Raw genomic sequence first — 27,762 nt, 5'->3', positions numbered from 1 at the left:
CAAGCAAGAGAGCGGGCAAGGACTTATTCATTTATCCAGCAGGACTGTAGCGTTTCGCCTCCAGTTTGTACAGAAGCTCCTCACCGGCCCAGAGAGCCTCTCATGGAGAGCGGTGGCAAACAGAATACTGCAAACCGTGGGAGGATGGGGTCTGGACAAGTCTCTGTTTCTAATGGACACTAAACAGCTAAACTTAGCAGGATTACCTGCTTTTTACCAAGGACTTTTTAAAGTTTTTAACCATTTTAGAGTGCAGAGAGAGGACTGTCCATCACCACGCTGGCTCCTTGATGAGCCGCTCATCCATGGTGCTCGGCTGGATGTAACGAGCAGGACTACTCCGGCCTTAACAAGAGCCTTGATCTCCTCAAGGACCGTGACTCTGCGACAGCTGATGGAACTGACAGGACCGGACTTTGCTAGCCCAAATGACTTAGCAACACGGATAGGGGTGAAGTCTGTCCGTGTGGTCACACAGCTGTTACAGAGGTGGAGGTCTGCACTTACGTCAGAGGAGCACATGCAGCTCAGGGACTACTGCGCTGGGGTGGTCAGGCCTGAGGACAGTGAGCCCACTCCAGGCTTAACTGTTGAAGCCAATCTGTCAGAGGTCTCAGGCCCCCTCCTCGGGGATGGAGAAAAAACAAAAATAGCCCTTAACACAGCCTCTGGTAAGGCTTTCTATGGGTTATGTGTTAAAGTGCTGAATAAGAAATGGTTGGACAGGAGGGTAGACACGCCCTGGCGCAGTGTCCTTGGGCTGAATAATGATGAAAAGCCAGAGTGGCGAACACTGTACAAACCACCGTTAACTAAAAAAGCAGGTGACCTGCAGTGGAGAATACTGCACGGCATCGTCTCTGTAAACGCTTTTATCTGCATTTTAAACCCAGAGGTTACACATGAGTGTCCTTTTTGTTTACAGAGAGAAACGGTTTTTCATGCTTTTATGAACTGTTTTAGGCTCCGTCCGTTTTTTAGAATTTTAGCGAGACTTTTTGAGTCTTTTAACACAGTATTTACCCCACAGGTTTTTATCCTTGGTTTTAAGTACACTAAAAAAGAAAGGTTCAAGTGTCAGCTGATTAATTTTATTCTGGGCCAAGCAAAAATGGCCATTTACATCAGCAGAAAAAGCAAAGTGGCACAGAACACACAACATGATGTAACAGCAACCTTTCAAAGACTGGTTAAAACAAGGATCACTGTTGATTTTAACTTTTACAAAAGCATGAAGGACCTGGAACAGTTTCAGCTGGTTTGGTGCCATGGGGAAGCTGTGTGCTCGGTTTTAAATGATGAACTGATTTTTGCACTAGAGTTTGAATGAAAAGGTTCTGTGTTTTCTGTTTTAGACTCTGTGCATTTTAAACAACCTTTTAGTAGTTGGCTGGGTGGTTATTTATTCATTTAGTTTCTTATAAATTAATTGCATATTTATTTACCTATTTATGTACTATTTATATTTATTTATTTATCTATTTATTTAACCACTTTCTCAAGCAAATGTGTAAAAATACTGCTGAAGTGAACACATAAATGTTTTAAAATAAATGACCGTCAAAAAGTCAAAAAAAGTCTCTCTCTCTCTCTCTCACTCACTCACTCTCTCTCTCTCTCTCTCTCTCTCTCTCTCTCTCACTAACTCTCCCTCTCTCACTCCCTCTCTCACTCACTCACAGTCATGGCAGGGGGCAGTCGTGGCCTAATGGTCAGAGAGTCTGCCTTGTAACCTGAAGGTTGTGGGTTCGAGTCTCAGGTCCAGCAGGGATTGTAGGTGGGGGGAGTGAATGACCGGCGCTCTCCTCCACCCTCAATACCCTTGAGCAAGGCACCGAACCCCCAACTGCTCCCTGGGCGCTGCAGGAAAAAAAAAAAAAAAAAAAAAGAGGCTGTCCATGGTGTGTGTGTGTGCAGTTGGATGGGTTAAATGTTGAGCACAAATTCTGAGTATGGGTCACCATACTTAGCCACATGTCACTTCACTTCACTCAGTCACACACACACATCTTAATAGAGTGTTGTAAAAGACACAAGCACCTTTATTAGAGAGAAAAACAAAGCCAGTCTTTCTTTTTGTTATGTATTTATTATGGATGCATGATATGCAAAGAATAAAACACTTGGTGTTGTGCTGTTCTAGGAAAATAATCAAGGAAAACAATCAAGAATGGTGTGATGAAGTGACGTTACTGCGAAGTTACCTATAACACCACTTCCTGAAATGTTTTATTCCTCATATACCACAGCACCACAGTAATCTGCCAACTACTTCAATGATTATTATAACGTTACTTATAGTTACTTTTATTTGTAAACACTTCAAGACATGAAGTTATAGGAAAATATTAACGGCAGGATGGTGTGATGAGTCATTGTTACCACCTCAGAATTGACTATTTTCCTATAACAGCATGTCCTGACGTGTTTTTTCCTCTTATAACACTTTTATTTAGAATTTGTATTTAATAAAAAAAAAAAAATGACACATCACACTTTTTATCAGTTTATAGTTACATTTAATGTGGTGAACGTCTGCAGTTCCTGTTATCAATTATGTCTGCAGCTCTAAACCATCATTCCTTCAACTCTCTCTCTCTCTCTCTCTCTCTCTCTCTCTCTGTTAAAACAGTACATGACATAATAAAATAAAAATACTGCTGGGCCCTTGAGCAAGGCCCTTATCCCTCCGCTGCTCAGTTGTATAAGTGAGATCATTGTAAGGCACTCTGGATAATGGCATCTGCCAAATTCCATAAATGTAAATGTAAAGTATATAAAAGCCACATTTTGTGAATTATGTGATTATTCCCATGTGATGATTTCTGTAATGGTTGAGGATCCTGTGGTTGTATTGCAGTTTTCGAACTGCTAATTTAATCACTTGTGACTTTCAGATGAGGATAATGTGCAGGACACTGATAAAGAAGTTTAGAACAAAATGCAAATCCCTGAGATTTATTCAGCCGAGACTTTGTAAAAGCACTTTTAACTATTTTGATGGTAAAATGTGTGTTCCTTGAAACTCCTCCCACTAGAGGGCACTCACACCATCTCACATAGTCACACATCCTCTGATACCCTATGACGCTGTCTCACACACTCTCATACCGTCTCATACCCTCTCACACACTTCCACACACTCTCACACACACTCACACCCTCTGACACTCTATGACACTGTCTCACACACTTCCACACACTCTCACACACACTCACACCCTCTAACACACTTCCACACACTCTCACACACACTCACACCCTCTGACACTCTATGACACTGTCTCACACACTTCCACACCCTCTCACACAGTCTCACACCCTCTCACACAGTCTCACACACTCTCACACTGTCTCACACCCTCTAACACACTGTTACACACTCTCACACACACTCACACCCTCTGACACTCTATGACACTGTCTCACACCCTCTAACACACTGTTTCATACACTCTCTCACTGTCTCACACACTCTCACTCTGTTTCACACCCTCTCTCACAGTCTCACACACTCTCACACTGTCTCACACCCTCTAACACACTGTTACACACTCTCACACACTCTCACACACACTCACACCCTCTGACACTCTATGACACTGTCTCACACTCTCTCACTGTCTCACACACTCTCACTCTGTTTCACACCCTCTCTCACAGTCTCACACACTCTCACACTGTCTCACACCCTCTAACACACTGTTACACACTCTCACACACTCTCACACACACTCACACCCTCTGACACTCTATGACACTGTCTCACACTCTCACACTGTCTCACACACTCTAACACAGTCTCACACCCTCTAACACACTGTTTCACACCCTCTCACACAGTCTCACACACTCTCACTCTGTTTCACACCCTCTAACACACTGTTACACACTTTCTCACTGTCTCACACACTCTAACACACTGTTACACACTCTCACTGTCTCACACACTCTCACTCTTTTTCACACCCTCACACAGTCTCACACACTCTCACACCCTCTAAAACACTGCCTCACACTCTCACATCACCTCACACATGGACGAAGATCCCACTCAAGATTCCACGTGATTAGCATTCTACGTGTTATATATTTAAACACTCATTTAGAGTTGTATTGGGATCTAAAAGCAGCCACACAAAAAATTAGCCCTTAGACACAAATATTTGTCAGTTATTTTTTTGTTTTGTTTTGATTTTTTTTTTTTTTTTTGATGGAGAAAAATAACATCTGGATTCTGTCTGGTACACCACAACACCAGGGCTGGTCATTGTATCCAAACCTCAAATTCACCTACCATGAATTGTGGAATTGTTGTTGCTTCATAATAATCTTTACACCATCACGCTGCTGAATTCTCAATCCTGATTGGTCAGGCGTTTAAAATTTATGGAAGGAGTCTCCGGTGTCAGTTTTTCTGACACAGGAAAATCTTCAGGATATAGAAGTTCACCCTTTTTGTTTCTCAACATTACACTGGATACACTGTGTTTTTTCTTTTGTTTTGTTTTTTGTCTAATTAACTTTAAGAGAGGCTGGTGAGGGAACGTTTATTGCAGCTATAATGTAAGTGAAGATACGTGTTTCGAGGATGTTGCACAACATTAAATGTAACTGTAAAGAGATAAAAAGTATGGTGTATCATTCTTTAATTTATATAAATGATAATCATTGGCAAATTACTGTAGTATAAAGGAATAAAACACTTCGGGGCATTCTGTTACAGGAAAATAATCAACATCAGGTTGGTAACTCAGCTTCATCACAACAACCTTTCGTTGATTATTTTCCTCAAATATTTTATTCCTTTATTAGAAAAATAAAATATATATATATAGTTTGCTTCAAAACTATAGCATTCTGCATCTAAACAAGACAAGGGAAAGAAAGCCACTCAAGGAAGGCACATTATTTTATTTCCATAGAAAACACGACACTTTTAAAAACATTTCCATAGACACAAAAAACACAGAGGTTTTGACCTCTTCAGATAAATAAAATTGAAATCCAGTAAAAGGAAAAAAAAAAACCTTTGGTCACGCCAGGAATTTTGGTTTTGTAAGAATGTCTGAACTTCTGGTTGAAAGCTCAAACCCTGCTTTATTTCTGTATATAAAACGGCTCCTTTGGTCAGAGATGAAATCTTCCATAAACACTGCCTTTGTTTTATTCCTTTATTTTTTTATGTTTGGAGTGTTTGCGTCAGTGGTTAAAGTTTAGACTGTTTAAAGCTGTTAAATCTGTTGTCATGTACAGCTGGACATTTCTCAGTGTGTATGTGTGTGTGTGTGTGTGTAATGGTGACCATTTCCACATGTGAAACAGACTCAAGGCCACTCTAAAACTAAAGAGCCAATAAAACAGGAGATTGTCAGTGTACTGAAAATGTGAAGGATGAAGGAGTGGAGGAGGAGGAGGATTAGGAAACGTTTTCTGTTCGTCATTCTGTCTCGCTGAGGCCGCAGGGTCGCCTGAACTCCTGTCCTCTCTCGTGGATCCATTTGTTCGACACTGGGATGAGAGAAAGAAGAAGAACATGATGAAGGAAATGAATAGAAAAATCTTGAAGCCTTACACCAGTGGGGTCCAGGAAGCAAGGTCAGGGGTCTGGGGTTTTATTTTATTTTATAATGTCAGGATATAATGTCCATTAGAACCTAATGTGTTCTGTCATTCATTTTTCTACATAAGCTCTATTTCTTTCAGTGCGATTGTTCCACCACTTAACAAACATCTGGATTCCTCTAGAAAAAAAATCAATTCTAATTCATGTCACACTTTTAAAGATTTCATTCGACTCACCGTAAGCGTAATTTAGTAATTATGAGGTAAACTGATTTAAAATGTATTTTTCCCCCAGACTTTAAAATGTATGAATGAAAATCAGGTGGATTCAAGTAGAAATTTTACTACAGTGTGAAAAACTCACTCACCCCATTTGTTGCCCACCAGTACGGGACAGGCTGCGTGCCTCGTGCTGTAATCTCCCTCCCCACTGGAGAACAGATTATACCAGAATACTGCTGTTCCCTGCAACACCACACACACACACACACACACACACACACACACACACACACACGTTAACACACTTATAGGTAGTAATATAATAACTAGTATTAGATAATTCAGTATATATTTTGAGAGTAGTGAAAGATGAGTCCTGCCTTTTTGGGCCAAACTGCAGCTCCAACATCTGGGAAAACTGTAGCGCCCCCTGCTGACACGTCACTCATCTAAAGAATAAAATTCAACATGTTTAATAGTTACTTCATGGAAATAACGTATCATTTATTTAACTATAAGATATGTCATTTTTTTGCTCTCAAGCTAGCCTTGTGGCAACGATCATACATAATGTATCACTTGTTGCTAGTCATCTGTTATTTGTATAAGCAGATCTTAATATTTGCCATTTTGGGGCTTGGCCTATTTTTTTGCACAGGAGTGTAGCTTAACGGCAAACACCTTCCTCATCTGAGGGTCACCTACAAACCAGACCCCATCAGCTAGAACATCAGTACCAACCAAACCACAAGGAACTGAATAAATGTGAAAAATGTCAGGGATTGAGGAGTTCCTGTCTTCTTGAATGGGTGAATGGAAAAGCAGCTGGATGGACAGATGAACAGAGGGTTGGCTAGATGAATGGATCATTTGATGGAGGAGTACATGGATGCATGGATAGATGAATGGTTGGCTAGACGGATGGATGGAAAGAGTGAAGATACTGAAAATCATGAGTGAAAAAAAATACCCTTACGCTATTTTTAGGCACCTATTTTTTAATATACATACTATTTGTTGTTTTCTGCATTACTGCATTTGTTTAAAAAAAAGTGTGATTGTCAAAGTGTAATAAAACCAGTCACAGTCACAGGCTTAGAAACCCATATAACCTTCTAAACATTTTTTTTTAATACACTATATCACAGACAAAATGAGAAGTTAATATTAAACCCTATAGCTTTTTTTTCCAAGAGAGTATATTAGATGCTGGAAACCCCATGAGAACAATAATCGCTGGCATATGTGTGTGTGTGTGTGTGTGTGTGTGTGTGTGTGTGTGTGTGTGTGTGTGTGTGTGAGAGAGAGAGAGAGAGAGAGAGACCCAAACACCAAATGATGGTCATAAGAGACGGACAGACGAAAGGAGCAATGATGGATGAGAGCGATGACTCACATAAAAGAGCCAGGTGGCAATTCGGTTCCCTGTGCCAAGCTCTTTAAAGGCATCCGGCTCGTCTTTCTGGACACACACACACACACACACACACACACACACACACAGAGAGAGAGAGAGAGAGAGCAAAATTAAAGACACACACATAAATACACAGTTAAGATAATATTAAAGAATTATTTAGAGATATGTGGTAGATTTCGTCTTGGATTATGATTACTCCTTAAATCAGTCAAATGTTTATTACAGTAACAATCAAGCTTATAAAAGTAAGGAATAAAACATTTTGGGGATGTGCTGTTATAGAAAACTAATCAGTAGTTACAGGGTTGGGAGTTATTATCCCAAAGTTTATTTTTCAATAACAGCACGTCCCAAAGTGTTTTATTTCTCTTACAGTGACACTGGAGACTCCTTCCATAAATGTTAAATAAACCTCACTTTATAGAAAAATATATAAAGTAATATCAACAATTACTAATGTCTTTAATCTGTTTATTAAGTCCCTGTGTTGTAACTGGTCATCAGTAGCACACTGGACTCGTGTTGTTGTTTATTGCCTGATTCTCAGTTTAGATAAAGGGAATGGTAGTGACAACAACATTAAATTGTCTATAATCAGAATACTGTAAACACTGAGGAAGATTCATTGTTGTCTATCTGTTTAGTGGAGATAAACGAACTCACCCTGCCGAAGTCAAAATGCGGCTCATACTGTCCTCCAACACCGTAGTTTGCTACCTGAAAAAAAAAAAAAAAAAAACATTAAGCATTACTTTAAATCATCCACCAAATAAATACATGTCATGTTAATAAATAAATAAATAATAAATAAATAAATGTCATGTTCAACAGAAAGCAATATTCGTTTCAGCAAAAAAACTTTAATATAAATTATATTTAAGTTATTAATGAAATGATACTTTTATTTAAATAATTATATAATTCTTTACGGAATCATTTTTATTTTTACTGTAATGTCTACAAAAAGAAATGATATCAGAAGGTAAAACATTTAACATTTTAAATCTTTATCATAAAATCAGCTGTTTCTAAGTTTGTAACTGTCATTTAAAAAAATAACATTTATAAAAATATACAATATTCAATACACATTATATCTCTGACAATTGTACTGTGACTTAACACGATATTGATATAGTATCACCATATAAATCGCCCAGCTGTAACTGAAACACAAGGCAACGTTTTTTCCTATAAATGATTTTTTTTTTTCATTTATAGCTAATGATAGAGCTAGATGTAGCAGATAAGACACACAACAATAGCATGAGTATTAGCACTGTAATTTAATTACAAAATGTTATTTCTTATATTAACAAAAAAATGTGTTCAAGTTAATATTTGAATTAGAAACTTTAAATAAAGAAATATTAGGTGAAATGAATTAAATAATACTGTAATTGGCAACAGTGTGTAATAAAAGATTAAAGAAATAACCAAATTGTCAAATGAAATGAATAATTTAGCCAAAAATTTCCACCCATAGCACACGCTCATTTAGTTTGGCAATAGTGGTACGAGTTTCATGTAGCTAACCCATAAATCACCACAACTCATCTGATTCCTACACGTTAGCAAACCTCAGACAAATAAATACATTGTGACACATATTTTGTGTCAGGGAAATATCCTCAGGGATCATACTTTTCACCCAACCCCTAAGTGGAGCAGCTACAAGGAATTATTTATGTAAACTTCTCCTTCCAGAACCGATCAGCAGGTTGACAGTTTTAATCCCTCACCTGCAGCTCCTCGGCTGTGAGCATGTCCAGACCTGTGATGTCCTCGATTCGCTGGTTGATCCTCTCGATCACTGGGTGCTCATAACCCGTTAACCAGGCACTAAGAGATGAAAGGTCAAATGAATTAATACAGGAACGTGTCTTCACAGAAATTCTGTTACACAAAATGAAACATTATTTGTTATTTCTAATGCATTCATTGTTAGCCACATTAGTGAATTAGCACTTAGCATGCTTCGAAACAGACTTTTTTCACCTGGCTCTTGTTTGCTCAATCAGATGTTTGCTGTTTGACTACAGCACTGAAGCATTTGCAGGTATAATAATACAGATCAGAAAGGCCAAGGTGTAAATCCCGCTCTCACACACTTGAAAGACGCAACTAGCTAATTAGCAAACATGTTATGAGCTTAAAGTAACATGTTAATATTCAAAAACACTTTTTGGTTTTAAAGTAACTAGCTAATTAACAAACATCTTATAAGCTTAAAGTAACAAGCTAATTAACAAAAACACTGTATGAGCATAAAGTAACTAGCTAATTCTTAAAACCACATTATGGTTCTGAAGTAACTAGCTAATTCTCAAAAACACCATTTGGTTTGATAGTAACTAGCTAATTAACAAATACCTTATGAACTTAAAGTAACTAGCTAATTAACAAACATCTTATGAACTTAAAGTAACTAGCTAATTAACAAACATTTTATAAGCTTAAAGTAACTAGCTAATTCTTAAAACCACATTATGGTTCTGAAGTAACTACCTAATTCTCAAAAAAAAAAATCTTTTGGTTTTATAGTAACTAGCTAATTAAAAAACACCTTAGGTGCTTAAAGACATTAGCTAATTATCAACACACCTTTTGGGCTAAAGTAATTAGCTAATTATCAGAAGCATTTTGGGCTTAAAGATACTAGCTAGTTATCAAGCATCTTATGGACTTAGCTTATTAGCTAAATGTGAAGTAGTTCATAAAGTTAAACTGAATCTTTGAGCCTGCATTACAGAACAAAAACCTGGTGTGTTAAGTCTGATTCTTGCTAACAGTGAGTGAGCTCGTGAAGCTGTGTTAAAAAGATGAGGTAAAGAGGGATGAGAATGATGAGCATTACTGAAAAGAAAGATAAGAAGAACACAAAAAAGATAAAACTGAGCTTGACTGCTTTTTAGACATCTTTTTTGGCATCTAAATGTTGATTTATGTTAGTCATTTGACCATATTCTGCTTGTAAATGCTAAGTACAATTGCAATCTGTCATGAACACTTCCTGTTTCCTCCATCTTAAGAACCCCATCCTAGTTACACTGTCGAGCTAGCTATCTAGGCTATGTGCGTTTAGCTTCTCCACTATCAGCCATTACACCACAGTACTGCTGAATTCTTGAGTCTGATTGGTCAGAAGGTATTGATTAATTCACTACAACAGCAGTTATTCACTGTATCTGAGTTCACTTCCTCTGTGTGCTCCCTGAACCCCAGCTACGCTGAGGTCATATCTGCCTACGGATGGCTGTGTTCTGATTGGATGATTTCTTTTGCTCTTATCTGTGTCAGCCAATGAGGAGACAGCATCTCCTCTCTGTCAGGCTGAGGCTCAACAGAGACTCATTTTTATCACTATGATTCACTTTCTCCCACTCTCTCTCTCTCTCTCTCTCTCTCTCTCCTTTCTCTCGTCTCATTTTGTTTCATTCTTTTCCTCTTTTTCACTCTGTCCTACTTTTGCTTTCTCCATTTTCTTCTATTTCTTCCATTTTCTAACTTGTTCTCTCCTTTCTCGTCTATCTATCTATCTATCTATCTATCTAACAGTTTTCTTTCTTCCTTTAATCTCTTCGCTTTTCTCTCATCTCTCACTCCTTTTTTCTTCTTCACATTATTCTCTCTCCTTCTCCCTCTGCTCTTCTTGCTCTTTCCCTTTCTCTTTCCATTCCTCTCTCACTCCCACTACCTTCTGCCCCTTTTTAATCCTTTTCATCTCTCTATATTTCTTCCTTTACTCTTTCTTGTTGTCTTTCTCTTCTTTTCCCCCTCCCTATTTTTCTCTCATTTTTCTCTCACCCTTACCACTACCACTCCATTTTTCTCTTTTTCCTTTCTCTTGTCCTTCTTCTCAATCTTTCTTCCTTACACCATTTATCAATATCAAAGTCTCTTTCTGTCTGTCTCTAGCACTTTTTTCTTTCTCCTCTTCCTCACCCTTTCACTTTTTCCTTTCCTATATCATTCTCTTTTTCATCATTTCTCTTTCTTCATCTCTGTATATTTCCCTTCCTCCCTCTCTTTCTTTTTCTCTCCTCAACCATTCAATTCCACTTTTACATCCATTTCTTTTTCATGTACTTCTTTCTATCTCTCTATCTTTCGCCCTCTTTATGTACTGCTACATCTTGTTTTCCATTTTGTTCTCTCCCTTTTTTCCCTCTTCCCTCCTCTCTTTCTTTTTTTCACTAAACCTCTTCCTCTTTCTCTAACCTCTTCATTTTCCTTCTCTTTTTTTTCTCTCTCCCTTGCTGCAGGTCAAATCCCCTACATGCAATTCTTGCCTTTTTTTTCCGTTTTTTTTTTTTTTTTCTTGAGCGTGCACTTGCTCACGTAGGCCTTACAAAAACCCTACACATGAATCCAGACTGGGTTACAGAAACTCCACCCAACACACACACACACACACACACACATGTGTGTGTGTGTAATGACCAGGCTTAGTTAAACCACTTCAGTGTGGCAGTATGAATCGTCTTTCTATGTATAACTTTATTAAAGGGTATTTTAGTGCCTTGACTCAAGTGGCTAGTTAGATGTGTGTGTGTCTGTGTGTGTGTATGTGTGTGTGTGTATGTGTGTGTGTGTCTGGATGTTGCATACCACTTGTTTTACTGTCTCTTTTTGAGAATGAACAAGGGCCAAATTTGAAGATAATGAAATGAGAAAATAAATACCATCTGTTGTCTTTACGTGTGTGTGTGTGTGTGTGTGTGTGTGTGTGTGTGTGCATAAACTGTGTGCAGCTGTTATTTTTTTATTATCGTATTATGTTCTGTCTGCTTTACATTTCGCAACACTCAGTCTGTTGGTTCATGAAATCTTCTTTATTTTTGCTTTAGCTGTTTGCTTTACTGATCATAATTCATAATGTCTGTGTGTTCTCCAATCATTCGTCTTTTCTCCTTTATTCCACTTTTCATCTTTTCTTTCTCTTTTTCTTTCTCCCCGTCACCTTAGACTTTCCCTTCCTCTTTCTCACGCCCTCCTCCTATCTTCTTTTCTCTCATTGTTCTCTCTTCCTCATGTTCTCTCTTGCTTTTTTGTCATCTTTCTCTCCTTTTTGTTCTCTCTCTGTTCTGTGTTTGTGCTCTGATTCTTTTCTTCATTTAAGTAAAGGTTCGATTGAATTGAGTTGAATTACCTTTTGGAGACTCTGTATTGAGCCGTGGTGAGTTTTCCCGTAGCGGGGTCATGCACTGTGGCACGCTTTAGCTAATCTCAAGAACAGACAGACAAAGAGACAAACAGAGCAGAAAACAGGAAGGAGAGACGCATGGAGGAAGAAGGGTGGAGGGGGAAAAAAAGAGAAAAACACAGAAAGAAAAAGAGAAGGAGAAGGTCAGTGATACTAAATAGTGACTAGCAGCAAAACAGGGACAAATTTAATTAATTCCAGAAAATATAATGAATTCATCTACTCAGTTCCATCAATTCATTTATTTCACTCATCCCTATTGAGGTTGAGGTCTGTTCTAATTTGGAATTTCCCATAATGCCTATGGGAAAAGGTTTTTTGGTCCCTGTTGCATCGCAGTCATGTTAAAAACTACGGCAAGAAAAGAGCAAAGCGCGCGTCCTTTCACATCTTCCATCGCTCCTGATAACACTAGAACTCCTCAGCAAGATCACATGATGCAGCCATTTTGTTATTTAAAAAAAAAAATGTATCCTGTTCTGTGACGTATCAAAAAGACAATGTGAGAACTTTTGAAGTTTGAGTACTGGTGCGGTGATTTCTAGATAAAATCCACCCACTTTTGTGACAGGTGATTCTGCTGTGGAGTTCTGTGACTGAGCTTTCTGTCCGTCCTGCACCGAAATTTACCTCTTGCTGATCCTGTAGGAGGCGGTCTCGAGCACACCCGTGACGGGGTTCGAGATGGTGGCCCTCCGGAGCTACGGAGCCAAAAAAGGGGTTAACACTGAGCTCCATTTCCATTTTTAAATGACCCGAGTGAGGTTTGGAGTTAAGCAAGGAAAATACTAGCGTGAAGTCTATAACAACAAGAAAAAGCTTCAGTCTAGAACTCTAAATGGATCTGTGTTCATCCATCTGGCAGAAGGTTCAAGGTTGTAGGTAAAACAGAGGCGGTCATATATGAAGAAAAAACGGGCCATGTTCATTAACCACATTCACTCATTCATCATCAGTAGCTGCTGTATCCTGGTTAGTGTTGCTGTAGGTTATATTGTGAGAAATAGAACTCACCAAGTTCATTATAAAATGAATGTAGGAAAGGTACAAATGAATAACAATAACTGTAGGAGTGAATAGGATTGGTCAAACTGTCTGTGCAAGTGGGTGCGATTCGTCAGAATTCCTTCAAGAGGAAGAGAGCAGGAGTTGGATTTAAAAAAAGACCCATGCACACCTCTAGGATTTTCCCTTTAGGAAGTGAAAACCCTTCAACTATCCCTTGAGAAACCATTTTTTTAAAGATATTATACTGTACAAGCAAATCAGAAAATGTAATGTAGATCATACTGTATGTGGGTGACACTAAACTCATTCTGGTTCTGGTAAAAGAATGTTCCTGTGAGCTCTGCACAAATATTCAGCATATATCTTTCATATCATTATTATCCGACACTGACTTAAGTGGAAAGATGGAAAATGAAACTATGAAAAATGGTACCCTTGGCTGTTTAATACCTGTCTACAAATTGCGCAAAGAAAGGAAAGGTTGACCACAATGTGGACTTTTGTTTCATAATAAAAATAAAGGTAATGGAATCTGTATGTTTTTCTAGAAAAATCTGCATATTACAGCTACAAATATTAACTTTACATTGTTACATACTTACAAAAACACTTTCATGCTACATTTACAATTACAAATCATTAGTTGTGCTGCTGAAGTAAAGTTTTGGGGCGGAGCCAAGTGAGTAGCTTCACACAGCTGAGAAGGCGGAGCTAAAACAAACTAAAATGTTAATCTGTAAACCTGTAAAGTAAGACCTAGTGTATGAAATGAGAAATACATATTTACAAACGTTACTATATCAGTGTTAAAACTCCAGCTAAGCCAAAACGTCACATGACAGTCAGCGACCAATCACAGATCAACTTCAGAGAGGCAATCTTACCCTGGGCTTGGCGAGCTCTTTGATCTTCCCGATCTCATACTCGGAGATGATGTTATGGTAGCGGACGATGCGGGGGCGGTCCCATTCATCCTCCTGCTTGATGGGAGCCAATAGCAGACGAGGATTGCGCTTGTTGTCAAAGTAGCGGCAGAACAGACGGCTCTGCCTACGAGGAGTCTACAGCAAAACAGAGCGAGAAAAGTAGATTTAACTGTAACAGAAAATAAACACTGTTTGACCAGCGGTACAAGTGAAATGTATTAGAATTAGATTTTAATGTTTCAAATCACAATAATTACCCAGGGTTTTGTAGAAGACTAAAATATTATCAAAAGATTGTATATATGTTAACTTATTATTATTATTATTATTATTATTATTATCTCAATGATCAGTAGTGCAGCTCTAATTTAATCCACTCGTTCTAATACGTTATTGTTTCTATAGCAACAGCTCATTCACAGGGACTTGCATGGTGGTTGTTCTACATAATCTATGGATTTGTATAACTATCCTGGTATTTTACAAATTAAAGGATATAATGGTTGATAGGGTGGAGTTTTCTTAACGTTTACGGAAGGAGTCTCCAGTGTCAGCACTTTGTAACAGTCAGAGGTAATGCTGTTAGGTTTTCTGACATGGGAAAATCTTTGGAAAGACTTCGTTCGCTGTAGCATGACAAGCTGCATTTTTTTTTTTTTACTGAATAACTTCGAAAGAGAGAAAGAAGGAGAGGCTGGTGAAGGAATGAGTGTTTATAGCTGCTATAATGTAAGTAAGAATAGAAATGAACTTGTTTCATAACTAACATTGAAGTAACTTTAAAAAAATATGAAGTGATGTTCTTTAATGATTAAAAAAAACTTGTTAGAGTTTAAAACTGTTGTGTTATAATAGGAATCTAACACTTGCTGTAGTTTTTCTATAGCAGCACGGCCCAAACTTATTTAGTAAAGCAAACAGGGAAGAAGGTGAGAGAGGGAGAACAGTGATTAAAAATAAAAGATCATGTGGAGGTGTCGAGTTCTCACCATTTTCACGCCCTCTCCTCTGCACAGCTGCTCGTATCTCTTCCTCTCAGGCAGCGGGTCATTGGAGCGCTTCATCTGCACAGACCGTTTATCCACCTGTCTCTTCTCTCGCTTTTCACCTTCTGCAGCTGCTTCTGCTCTCCTCTGCTTCTCCAACTGGACTTCGAAATACTTCAGGTTTCCTTTGGCGCGCTGGTGAGTGGGATCTGGCAACCGCACGCATAGAAACAGCTATAGTTTCAACTGAATTTCAGCATCATGGGCTGACTGAGAATGCATCTGCATGCACACGTTTCACAAATCTTTACAACTTTTTAACATTAGAATTTAAATTAAAAAATTTTAATTGCACTACTCATGTGTTTGGTCCTGAATTTCTCCTTTTTGATTCATAATTAATAAAAAAGTTATTTATGTTCTTAATATGAAGTTTCTCTATGGCTCATGTTATCAGAAGTGTGTGTTTTATCAGGTCACTTTCACATTTATCAGAATGATCATGACTTCAGTTATGAAATGTTTAATATGATACACTGGGTTATTAATAAAATGCAAAAGTGTAGCTTATTCCTGTTGACTGGATGCTGAGCAATACAGAAAAGTTGTGTAATATATAAAAACAGTCTCTTTTAAAGAAGTAAGACAGAGAGGAAAAAATAAGAGCCAGAGCAGAAGGGGAAATATCGAAAAATAAAAAAAACACTCTAAAGAATTAAAAGAGATATCAAATTAGTTAATCTGGTTTTGTAAAAGTTTCTGAAGAGCTCGTGGAGTTTTTACCCAGTTTGAGCATCCTCTTGGTGAGCTCCAGTGCTCGCTCTAACTCGCCCTGCTGGTAGATGGCGTAGCTGAGGTAGTCCATGACGGTCACTTTGTCCACGGACGAGTCCTCTCCGTCGTCCAGCTGTTTGAGAGCCTGAGCCATCCACAGCTCGGTGTGGTAGTAATCCGCCTCCGAGTACGCCACCTTCCCCAGCTCGAAACAGTCCTCCACCGTCATACGACTCTTATAGACCACACCTTTTAGAGACAGACGACAGATCGCTAATTACTACTTCAATCCACAAAGCTATTCCCCCATAATTATAAATGATGTTATGAATATTTTAATAAAACACAAAGTCTATTCACTAGCTTCAAACACCTACATTTATTACAGCTAGATGGAAACATAGATGGTGTCACTTTTGCTAGCTAACTAACATGCTAATACATATTAGTTAGAAGGCATGAAAGTTGGTTAATATAATTAAAAACTTATTTCTTTGACAAAAAAGTGAAAAGATTTAATATAAAACAACTCAAAAAATCTAGCGATCTAATCTGGGGAAAAATTTGAAAATCAGTCCCACCCTGTGATGCCAGTTAAAATTCATCGGCACATGTTTCAACCAGTAAGCGTTAGTGATTATTATTATTAAAATAATTAAATTGACAATGTAATATGTATTCAATTGTTATAGATTATTTAGACCATCTCTTCTGTTAAATGTTTAATATTTTTTAGACACAGTTTTAGGTTGGATTTTTTTTTAGCTTTTTCAACATCAGGATATGTAATTTACCACTACACTTTTTTTAGACATTTTTTTACAAGTAGGATCTTTTATTTTTTGTTTCCTTTCATGCTTTTTTCAGACAGACTAAACCTATTTTACTGGACTTATTTCCTGACTTTATAAACTTTTTACACCCCTTTGCTCCTTTACCTATTAGACCTAATTTACTTTTAGAGAATTATTATATTTTAGACCTATTTTCTTTTCTTTTTAAGATCTTTTTGCTAGTAGAATTTTGGACATAATTTACTCTGACATTTCACACACCCACACACACACCCACACACACACACACACACACACACATACCAGGCAGATCTCCAGCAGAGATGGTGTTGGCTGAGAGCTGATACGTGTCCTGCAGTCGAATTAAAGCTTTCGCTGCTCCTTTCTGATCCTCATCGTTGGGGAAGAACTGCCTCTGCACCGTCAGATTAGAGATAAATCCTACACACACACATATACACAGAGAGAGAGAGAGAGAGAGAGAGAGAGAGAGAGAGAGAGAGAGAGAGGGGAAGCACGTTTAAAACACACATTATTATTATCAGAAGACGAAGAAGAAGCAGTTAGCTAGATCTATATGCTATGCTACGTCTGTATTTGTAAAATAAATATTTTTACTCAGCAGACAGACCGTCAGTGGTGTCACTGAGCACGAGGCTCTCCACGTCGGCCCACTCCGTGTTCAGTCTCTTCATCAGCTTGAAGGCGTTGACGGGGTGACCTACGAAGCGCTCGGGGTCCTCCATCGCCGTTAGTGTCAGAGAGTCCAACTTCTCAGCCCATCTGACATATACACACACACACACACACACACACACTGTTGTACTTGTATGGACTAAACATCATATACTGTTATTTATACATTCCTTTTTTCACTGTGTTCCAATCTGCACTACATCTTAAACACTGTTGGATTTTGTGTGTGTGTTACATATATATGTTATATATATTATATATACACATTACATACATTACATGTGTATCTTATATGTATATAATATATGCATTTATTATATACATATATATATGCGCATATATACATATATACAGATGTAGGGTACAATTTCATTTTTTGTAATGACATTCATGGTTTTATATTGTATTGAATAAGAAACTTGTTTTATCACTACAAAAGAACACAATTTGTGTAATAATAAAAGGATCCAGTTCAAGTGCTGATAGCAAATATAACAGAATTATTTGTATTTATTATTTTTTAATCTACTTTATTACTTTATTTTATTATTATTTTCCTTATTATTCTCTACTGCAGTAACCGTGACAGCATACAAACTATGAATCTCGTTGTACAAGAAACATAGAACAAGACTTTTATGTGATAGTAAAGTTCTTAAACCTCAAATCTCATGGTTACGTTCATTTATTTAATTCTATTAATACTATTATTTCTTTATTTAACATTATTTAAATAAACTTAAATACATTTCATTGTATGTAAGACAAAATGAAATTATTACTATTATTATTACTTGAAGTAGAAAAAAAATAATAAAATTGATTTTCACAGGCAAATAATTTCTCTTAGGGTGACAACAAATATTTCTGACAAGATTTCCAGAGTTCAAGATACATGTGGAACGTCCTGTTGGGAAGTGTAAGAGAAATTATTTACTGTTTTCAGCATTTACTGCGAGAGTTTCACTGTTTCATCTTCCCTGTGAACTATCTGTGAGGATTCTGGGACAGGTCACAGAACTGACTACAGTCGAGCTTTTCAGGGTGGAAAATCAGGTGTTTGTGCATGTGCCTGTGTGTGTGTGTGTGTGTGCACTTACAGTTTAACCTGCTTCAGTTTATTCTCCTCGGCTCTGATGTAATCTTTCAGCGATGTCACCAAGTCCTTCTCTGTGTACAGCAGATCCGTCATCTGACCTAAGGGTTAGAGGTCAAAGATCAAATTATGCATCAATTCTAACAGCTTGTGATTTGGGTAGAAAGAAAAACTGAATATTTTGATGTGAATAAAATCACATTATGTACAAAAATGTTTTAAAAATGAAAAAGAAAGGTAAAATAGAAGTGAAATAAAAATTAAAATAAAAATGCAGACAATTTGAAAAAAATCATATATTTCATTAAAACAGTAGAACAATTTTTATTATTTTAACATGTTCCACAAGTTTATCTTTTACAGTGTCACATATTTTTGATTTCTATTTTTTACTTTTTTTATTTGTTTATATTTTTATAACGTGGAAGGCGAAGTAAAAGACGAATCTCACCAATAGATGTGAAGAAGTCATTGTGAGCGTGAAGAGTTTGGAGAAGCAAACTCAACATTAACCAACACAGCGCCATCCTGAGAGAGAGAGAGAGAGAGAGAGAGAGAGAGAGAGACAGAGAGAGAGAGAGAGAACCAGAAGCACAGTTGACTAAAAGACACTGTTCACTTTAATATCGTGTAAACTATTGTAAACAGATCAGGTTCCCCTTGTCCTCCTGGTGAATAGGATCTAATGCACTATACAGTACACACACACACACACACACACACACACACCACACACACACACAGTTTCAGCTGACGCTGACTGATTACAGATTACATACAGATTACACTATAAGACATTTATTTACCAAAGAGAAGCTTTAGAGACTTGCATCGAGACTGCGATCCTGCAGGACCCAAGAAAAAGTCAAGGGAGGGAGTGGATTTTATTCATGCGCGCAATCAGATATGAAGCTCGTGGGACATTAACATGGGAGAATGTGTCAACACAGCACATTCATACAGCATTCATACAGCATTCATACAGCAATCACGCTGCAGTCACTCAGCAGACACGCAAGAGTCATAAAGCATTCATACAACTGTCATACAGCTGTCATACAGCATTCACTCAGGAGTCATACTGCAGTCATACACCATTCATACAGCATTCACTCAGCAGTCACGCAGGAGTCATACAGCATTCATACAGCATTCACTCAGGAGTCATACTGCAGTCATACACCATTCATACAGAAATCATACAGCATTCACTCAGCAGTCATGCAGGAGTCATACAGCATTCATACAACTGTCATACAGCTGTCATACAGCATTCACTCAGGAGTCATACTGCAGTCATACACCATTCATACAGCATTCACTCAGCAGTCATGCAGGAGTCATACAGCATTCATACAACTGTCATACAGCTGTCATACAGCATTCACTCAGGAGTCATACTGCAGTCATACACCATTCATACAGCATTCACTCAGCAGTCACGCAGGAGTCATACAGCATTCATACAGCATTCACTCAGGAGTCATACTGCAGTCATACACCATTCATACAGAAATCATACAGCATTCACTCAGCAGTCATGCAGGAGTCATACAGCATTCATACAACTGTCATACAGCTGTCATACAGCATTCACTCAGGAGTCATACTGCAGTCATACACCATTCATACAGCATTCACTCAGCAGTCATGCAGGAGTCATACAGCATTCATACAACTGTCATACAGCTGTCATACAGCATTCACTCAGGAGTCATACTGCAGTCATACACCATTCATACAGCATTCACTCAGCAGTCATGCAGGAGTCATACAGCATTCATACAACAGTCATACAGCTGTCATACAGCATTCACTCAGGAGTCATACTGCAGTCATACACCATTCATACAGCATTCACTCAGCAGTCATGCAGGAGTCATACAGCATTCATACAACTGTCATACACCATTCATACAGCATTCACTCAGCAGTCACGCAGGAGTCATAAAGCATTCATACAACTGTCATACAGCTGTCATACAGCATTCACTCAGCAGTCACGCAGGAGTCATAAAGCATTCATACAACTGTCATACAGCTGTCATACAGCATTCACTCAGCAGTCACACAGGAGTCATACAGCATTCATACAACTGTCATACAGCTGTCATACAGCATTCACTCAGGAGTCATACTGCAGTCATACACCGTTCATACAGCAATCATACAGCATTCACTCAGCATTCACTCAGCAGTCATGCAGGAGTCATACAGCATTCATACAACTGTCATATAGCTGTCATACAGCATTCACTCAGAAGTCATACTTTATATTTATATTTTGGTAAATACAACCAACTACATTCATTAGAAAATATCGCAAGAAAACACAAACAAAAATAGTAATGCTGTGTTCGACTTACAATTTGTAATTCCCAACCGCCAACCAGGTGAAGCCAAACAAAACACTCCCTTAATGTAAAACTTCACCTCCTCAGGATAGTCTTCGCAACTACAAGTTCCTTCCCTGTTTACGGAGTGACATTAAATCAACACGGCCGCTCACAGCATGAACAGTAAACACAGCAGCACTTCTTTACTTAAATGAGTTACACTGTGTGTACACGTATCTGCTACAGACATATTCACCCGTTAAATCTGTGACACTGACTGGACACTTCACTGTGTGAGGAGGAAAACATACATCACTCATCACAGGTAGCTGGCTAGCTTGTTGCTAATGTTCAAAAGACGAACACGGAGACGTCCATCTTTTTTTTTTCCACTTCATATGAGAATTGTCCCGAGGTGGAAAATGACATCATTCCAGTCCCTCTACAATTTACAAAGCACACTGATGTATATAATAGAACTTTTGGATTAGTCTAATTCACAGGTTCTTAGCCTTTTTCTCAGTGTGACTCCTTTTATGGGGTTGAAAAGATGTCACGACTCCTACACACCCTCATAACTCCGACTCAGTATGTTACCCGAAGACAGCCAGCGTACACTGCTGATCATGTTCGGCTCAACATAATCGACATTAGCCTATCTTCCATGGCCTGCAGGTGTAGATACTACAGCTGGGTGATATGATGATATAATATGGTTATCGTGATAAATGATGTCATCATACTCTTTCCTTAGATCACTGGTATCATGATATCTTTTTATAAACTTTTAATTATTTTTTATAATTATGAACTAAATGGAACTGAAAGGAAGCAGCTTAATGGATGTTGGATTTTTTATTTATCTTTAAAAGTATGTTTTTTTACATACTTTTTCCTCCTTTTCAGTGTTTTTCAGGGTTTTTTTTAGGCAAAAATGAAAAGTATTACCAAACTCAGTTTAACAGTTCTTAATTTTTACAGTTTTATATTATATTATATTATATGATATGATATTATATTATATTATAGTAGTTTGTTATATGTTATACTATATTATATATCGTGACACACAAATATTGTGTATCGTACAAATGTCTTCAAGTATCGTGATATGATATGTTTTTGTTATATCACGCAGCTTTAGCATATACCCATCAAAATTATTTTGTTTATCTGTTTTAGCGCCACTTTCACGACCCCCCAGGGACCACATTGCTACCCCCAGGTTAAGAACCCCTGGTCTAACTGTAATAATGTCCATTTGTTAGAGTTTTTACAGCAACTGTCCCACTCCATCAGTTACAGCGAGGCTATAAGAATGTATATTCCTAATAACTCAGGACTACCATAACTCTGAAAATGGCATCTTGTAGCTTGTTGAAAGTAGCAGCGGTTATCTGAAAAACATAAGCTCATGATGAAGTAAATTATGAGATTTCAGCGTTACATGCTGTTACATAATTCTTGACCAGGGTGTACTTTAATGGGATAAACACTAAACTAGCACCACTAGAATTTTTTTTGAAGTGGCATTTAAATACAACCTTTACGGAAGATTAAAAACAAAAAGCTTCATTAATGTTAATGTTGAATTTGATCTTAAGAAAAATGTGTGTAATTGTTAGTCTGTTGAAATCGTCTGTAAGAAGATGTTCAGTTAACATTTGTGGAAGGAGTCTCCAGTGTCAGCGCTGGACGGACGGACAGCTGTAGCTTTAAGCTTTCTTCAGAACAGAGGAGTTTATGCTTTTTTGTCTTATTAACTTCAAGAGAGAAAATAAAGAGAGGCTGATGAGAGAACGAGTGTTTATAGCTGCTATAACATAAGTGAGAACAGGAAATAACTTGTTTCACAGACGTTCCACAACATTAAATCTTACTATAAATGAATAAAAAAGTATGACATATCGTTATTTAATAAATAAAAAAAATTATCAGTGTTGTAAATTAGCTGTGATGTAAGAGGAATAAAACATTCCGAGACACGCTGCTGGAGGAAATTATCACACCGCTCTGTTGTTGATTATTTTCCCATAACAGCACAGATTTCAGCACAAAATTCATCGATTTGAGTCTATAATACACCTGCTATTGCTATAACTCACCCTCACGGCCCTAAACTCAACCGTATTCATGTATTTGCATCATATTCAGGTTATTAATAAACGTGAATAAAAACATTTGTGACAAAATGTAACACCAGTTGGATTTAGTTACACAAACACATCCTGTCTCGCTGACACACAACTCAAAAGCTCACAAAACTGCCAAGAAACAAGCGGATACACAAGTTTACGAGTGCGTATGTCATAAGCACAACCATAACATCAGTGTCAAAAACACTAATGTTCATGATACTAAATTTACACACACACACACACACACACACTACTATTTAGAACGTCTGGAACAAAAAAAAAAAACAATTCTGAAAAGTGCTGATGTGTGAGTGTGTGTGTTCGCAACTGCATGTGTGTACTATGTAAACTTCCACGAATGCATTCTGTGTGCCTGAAACAATACAGATGTGTGTGTGTGTGTGTGTGTGTGTGTGTGTGTTAAACACTCACACTTCTTGTGTATAAGAAGCCACGTGGAGCAGGAGGGTGAAGGAATGCTTCAGCAATGTGTTAAACACACAAACACACACACAGTGTGACAGAGAGGTCACGACGAATCTGTTCACCAGCTGCGTTACATGTTTGTAGTCCAAAAACGCTAAAATTAGCTTCAACTTTTTAGGATTGTGTAACTTTACAGAATTAAAGCTGCTTAAAGACGTACAGAAGATAGATTTGACACAGTGAATGAATCAGTGCAATAGAACTTGAGCTGTTTCTATACGATTACATACAGTGTGATGCAATACAATGCAATATAATTCGGTATTACAGGAGGAGTGATAAGCCACGCCTCCTTCTCTGTGACTGACAGGAAGAGAAAACACACAAAATTGATGTAAAAGGTGTAAAAGTCTGAAGAGAATGTGACCCAGTCTGACCAGAGACAACTACAGATGTTTGTAACACAGTCACTCTGACTTAAATTAGCATCGGCTAATTAATTATTTTAATTATTTTAAGTTTTTGGTCAAGCTTGATCTGAATTTGGAATTAAATTAAGTCTAACATTAAAGATACGTTTTTCAAAAACTGGCCAAAATCTTGACATGTCATACAATTGAGTTTTTCATGTCAAATTTTTTTTGGGGAAAAAAAGACAAACTATAGGCTGTGTTTCTATCAGCTGCTTAGGTAAAAAAAAAAAGAAAAAAATTAATAAAATTACAAAAATAAATATATAATTACAAATAATTATATGTAAAAATATAAAACATGATAAGCTGTGTGAACTTATTTTTTCTCTTTAATTGTCATGACAAGTTTTGCATATTAAACTCAAGTTTATAAGTTTTCAAAAATCTAATTTAAAGTAAACCATTGTCATGACTTTGAGTTGAAACAAAAGTTATGTTAAGGCAGCAGGTGAACTTTCATTTCTAATATTAACCAAATTTAAATGTCCTACAGTGTATTAATTAATTCGTTTGTTCATTTAGTCGTTGATCTTCCTCAGATAGTCGCTAACAAACTTACAGAAATTGCATGCAAAAATTACTTTATCTGTATGACAAAAAAAAAAAAAAAAAAACATCAGTAGAAAAAAGTTACTGCATGCAATAACTGGATTAGATATGAAAGATCAGTCTGGATTAGATTAGATATGAAAGATCAGTCTGGATTAGATATGAAATATCAGTCTGGATTGGATTAGATATGAAATATCAGTCTGGATTAGATTAGATATGAAAGACCAGTCTGGATTAGATTAGATATGAAATATCAGTCTGGATTAGATTAGATATGAAATATCAGTCTGGATTAGATATGAAATATCAGTCTGAATTAGATATGAAATATCAGTCTGGATTAGATATGAAATATCAGTCTGAATTAGATATGAAATATCAGTCTGGATTGGATTAGATATGAAAGGTCAGTCTGGATTAGATTAGATATGAAATATCAGTCTGGATTAGATATGAAATATCAGTCTGGATTAGATATGAAATATCAGTCTGAATTAGATATGAAATATCAGTCTGGATTGGATTAGATATGAAATATCAGTCTGGATTAGATATGAAATATCAGTCTGAATTAGATATGAAATATCAGTCTGGATTAGATTAGATATGAAATATCAGTCTGAATTAGATATGAAATATCAGTCTGAATTAGATATGAAATATCAGTCTGGATTAGATTAGATATGAAATATCAGTCTGAATTAGATTAGATATGAAATATCAGTCTGAATTAGATATGAAATATCAGTCTGAATTAGATATGAAATATCAGTCTGGATTGGATTAGATATGAAATATCAGTCTGAATTAGATATGAAATATCAGTCTGAATTAGATATGAAATATCAGTCTGGATTAGATTAGATATGAAATATCAGTCTGAATTAGATATGAAATATCAGTTTGGATTGGATTAGATATGAAAGATCAGTCTGGCATGTTTGGACGAGTTTTTTGTTTTATAAGACCCAACCCCTCCCCACCCCACCCCCATAAAACCGTGACGTCACTTGATGCAACATCAGCCCAGATTTGCGTTCGTGACGATCCGCGGGTCCTGCATGGAGACCTGAGATCATCCCGAGCTGAGGAGCGCTGGAGCGGACTGCCACGTGTTCATCCCTCCCTCCCTCCCTCCATCCATCCTCCATCCCTCCTCCTCCTCTTCCATGTCCTCCTGCTTCCTTCCCCTGCTCCAGGGAACGAATCTGCATTTCGGATTTACAGTGCAGGAGACTGAAGGGTAAAAAGGGGCGATGGGTGTGTGGGGAAGAGAAGTGCTCTGCTCTGATTTGGCACAGAGCACACGTGTGAGAGGGGGGGAAAGCACGCGCGAGACCGACCTGGTATCCGCTGGCACGAGCGCAGCTGAGAAATTCAGGATCTCTGCTCAGGACATTCTGTGCATGTCAGCCTTGTTGCAGCATGCAATAATACCTGATACAAAATGTGCACCAGCTGTGTTTCTGGATGAAATGTTTCTGGATGAAAATCTTGGACAGAAGAATAGAAATCACGGGATTAATCCTCCACTCATCCCTGTCTGAGCGTGCACATCCAACTTCCTCCAAACTTTTTCACTTTCTATACATGCCATATAGCCGGCAATCCCTGGAAGTGCACTTACTGTACTAACAAACTTTCTGATCAATCTGAACTGAAGGAAATAAGCTGAAGGAAAAGTATCTGAAGGAAATAAGCATGCGATCAATTCAGCAGCAGTGTAGTGTTACAGTGTATTCCAATCAAACTGCAATAATGCACAAAAAAGTAAGAGTGCATCAGCGTGTCACTCTAGTCCTGTAACCCCTGTCCTATAGATCATTACTGAAATGAAGTCCTTACCTTCACACGTTGCACTGGAAGCCACACAGATTCCGAGCTGCTCCGGTTGATACCGCGGCTCCTTCACTCGACTCTCTGGCTGTGTTTACTCCTCTCTCCGGTTTGCAGCCGTGTTTTATCCACTGGCTCTTATTTCCTCTCCCCCACTCGCCATCTGCTGGTGGGACTCCCCTGTGATACGTGCCGAGACTCACACACCAGTCCATGGGCGGTTCACTGACGACAAGCTTCACTGAACCGACTCTTTCCAACACATGCGTTTTAGTGAGTCGAATTATTCGATTCTTCCGATTCACCACTCCAGAGGAACCTCTTAGGCCAAGTGTTCTTAAACTTTGTTTTGAAGCAAAAAGAAGATCTTTTTCATGAACACAATCAAGAAAGAATTCAAAAATTAAGCAAACTGAGCAAGTATTTGACCTGATGTTTATTTATTACAGCCATTATACTTCACTTTTTATTCCTGAACCTTTTACCCATAGAACCCGACCCAGATACAAGGAGTTCAAATGTATATTCTTGCTTATATTCCTAGCTAGTAACTAGCTTTAGTAAAATTCGATGTACGTTAACAACAGGTCAATAAGCAACGCTTGTTTTTCATTCATTCATCTTCAGTAAGCACTTTAGCTGCATTCCACTCTATATTTCCTTGGAAAAAAAAATAAAAAAAAACTCCCCCTCAGCTTGGAATTCTTACTCAGAATCTAGGGATGGTCTTCTCAACCCTGAGTTCAGCAAGTGAAGTCAAATGGCTGCTCAGAGCGTAAACAAAGTAGCACTTTTTTTTTTTAAACCAGGTATACTGTATATACAAGTATTTGCTTTAGATCAATCGACATACAAACATATTCACTTGTTAAAGCTATAACACTGACTACAGTTCACTGATTGAGGGAGTAAATATATATCACACATCACAGTTTGTTGCTAACAAAATATGAACATGGAGGCATCCACACGTTTTCTTTTTTCCACTTTGTAGATCGAATGCACAAAGGCTGAAAATGACATAAATCTGACTTCCAAGTTAAGTCGAATGCAGAAGCCGGAGCCTATCCCAGGAACACCAGTGTGTGAGGTGGGAAGATTGAACACCAGTTCATCATGCACACACACATATACACACTTATTCACATCTAGATGCAATTTTAAAGTCACCAGGTCGCCTACCTGCATGTTTTTGGGAGGTGGGAAACCCAGAGGAAGCCCACATGAGCACATGGAGAACACATGAAACTCAGCAAAGACAGTAACCCGAGCTCATGATCAAAGCAGAGGGCTCTGGAGCTGTAAAGA

General features: G+C 37.8%; 1 protein-coding gene across 4 annotated transcripts; it reads right to left on the bottom strand.

Moving 5' to 3' along the window:
* Positions 1 to 4,894: 4,894 nt before the first annotated feature.
* On the bottom strand, positions 4,895 to 26,623 carry p4ha1b (prolyl 4-hydroxylase, alpha polypeptide I b). Of its 4 annotated transcripts, none has more exons than XM_034307921.2 (17): positions 26,464 to 26,620; positions 21,060 to 21,163; positions 19,500 to 19,538; positions 19,145 to 19,221; positions 18,698 to 18,794; positions 17,533 to 17,684; positions 17,205 to 17,342; positions 16,117 to 16,356; positions 15,337 to 15,542; positions 14,306 to 14,482; positions 13,044 to 13,114; positions 8,950 to 9,049; positions 7,871 to 7,924; positions 7,184 to 7,249; positions 6,168 to 6,236; positions 5,934 to 6,030; positions 4,895 to 5,511 (listed from the first exon to the last, which is right to left on the bottom strand). In XM_034307921.2, the coding sequence occupies exons 3-17, from the start codon at positions 19,523 to 19,525 to the stop codon at positions 5,441 to 5,443; spliced, it is 1,641 nt and encodes a 546-aa protein (XP_034163812.1). In that variant the 5' UTR covers positions 19,526 to 19,538; positions 21,060 to 21,163; positions 26,464 to 26,620; the 3' UTR covers positions 4,895 to 5,440. The 4 variants fall into 4 exon arrangements, with proteins under 4 accessions (XP_034163812.1, XP_053093631.1, XP_034163814.1 ...); XM_053237656.1 differs by lacking the exon at positions 13,044 to 13,114 and adding an exon at positions 12,360 to 12,430; XM_034307923.2 differs by lacking the exons at positions 13,044 to 13,114; positions 19,500 to 19,538 and adding an exon at positions 12,360 to 12,430.
* Positions 26,624 to 27,762: the final 1,139 nt, after the last annotated feature.

The sequence above is a fragment of the Pangasianodon hypophthalmus genome, chromosome 10 (genome assembly GCF_027358585.1).
Source record: "Pangasianodon hypophthalmus isolate fPanHyp1 chromosome 10, fPanHyp1.pri, whole genome shotgun sequence".
NCBI classification, from domain to species: domain Eukaryota; kingdom Metazoa; phylum Chordata; class Actinopteri; order Siluriformes; family Pangasiidae; genus Pangasianodon; species Pangasianodon hypophthalmus.
Note: the sequence above shows the minus strand (reverse complement) of the source record. Positions and strands in the feature narration are given on the sequence as shown.

Excerpts from the sequence above, each read along its gene's own strand:
- p4ha1b (XM_034307921.2), bottom strand. The coding sequence starts at position 19,525 with ATGCAAGTCTCTAAAGCTTCTCTTTG. Across the intron at positions 19,222-19,499 it reads GTCTCTAAAGCTTCTCTTTG|GATGGCGCTGTGTTGGTTAA; the intron begins GTAAATAAATGT and ends TCTCTCTCTCAG. Across the intron at positions 16,357-17,204 it reads CTCTGCTGGAGATCTGCCTG|GTGTGGTCTATAAGAGTCGT; the intron begins GTATGTGTGTGT and ends TGTCTCTAAAAG.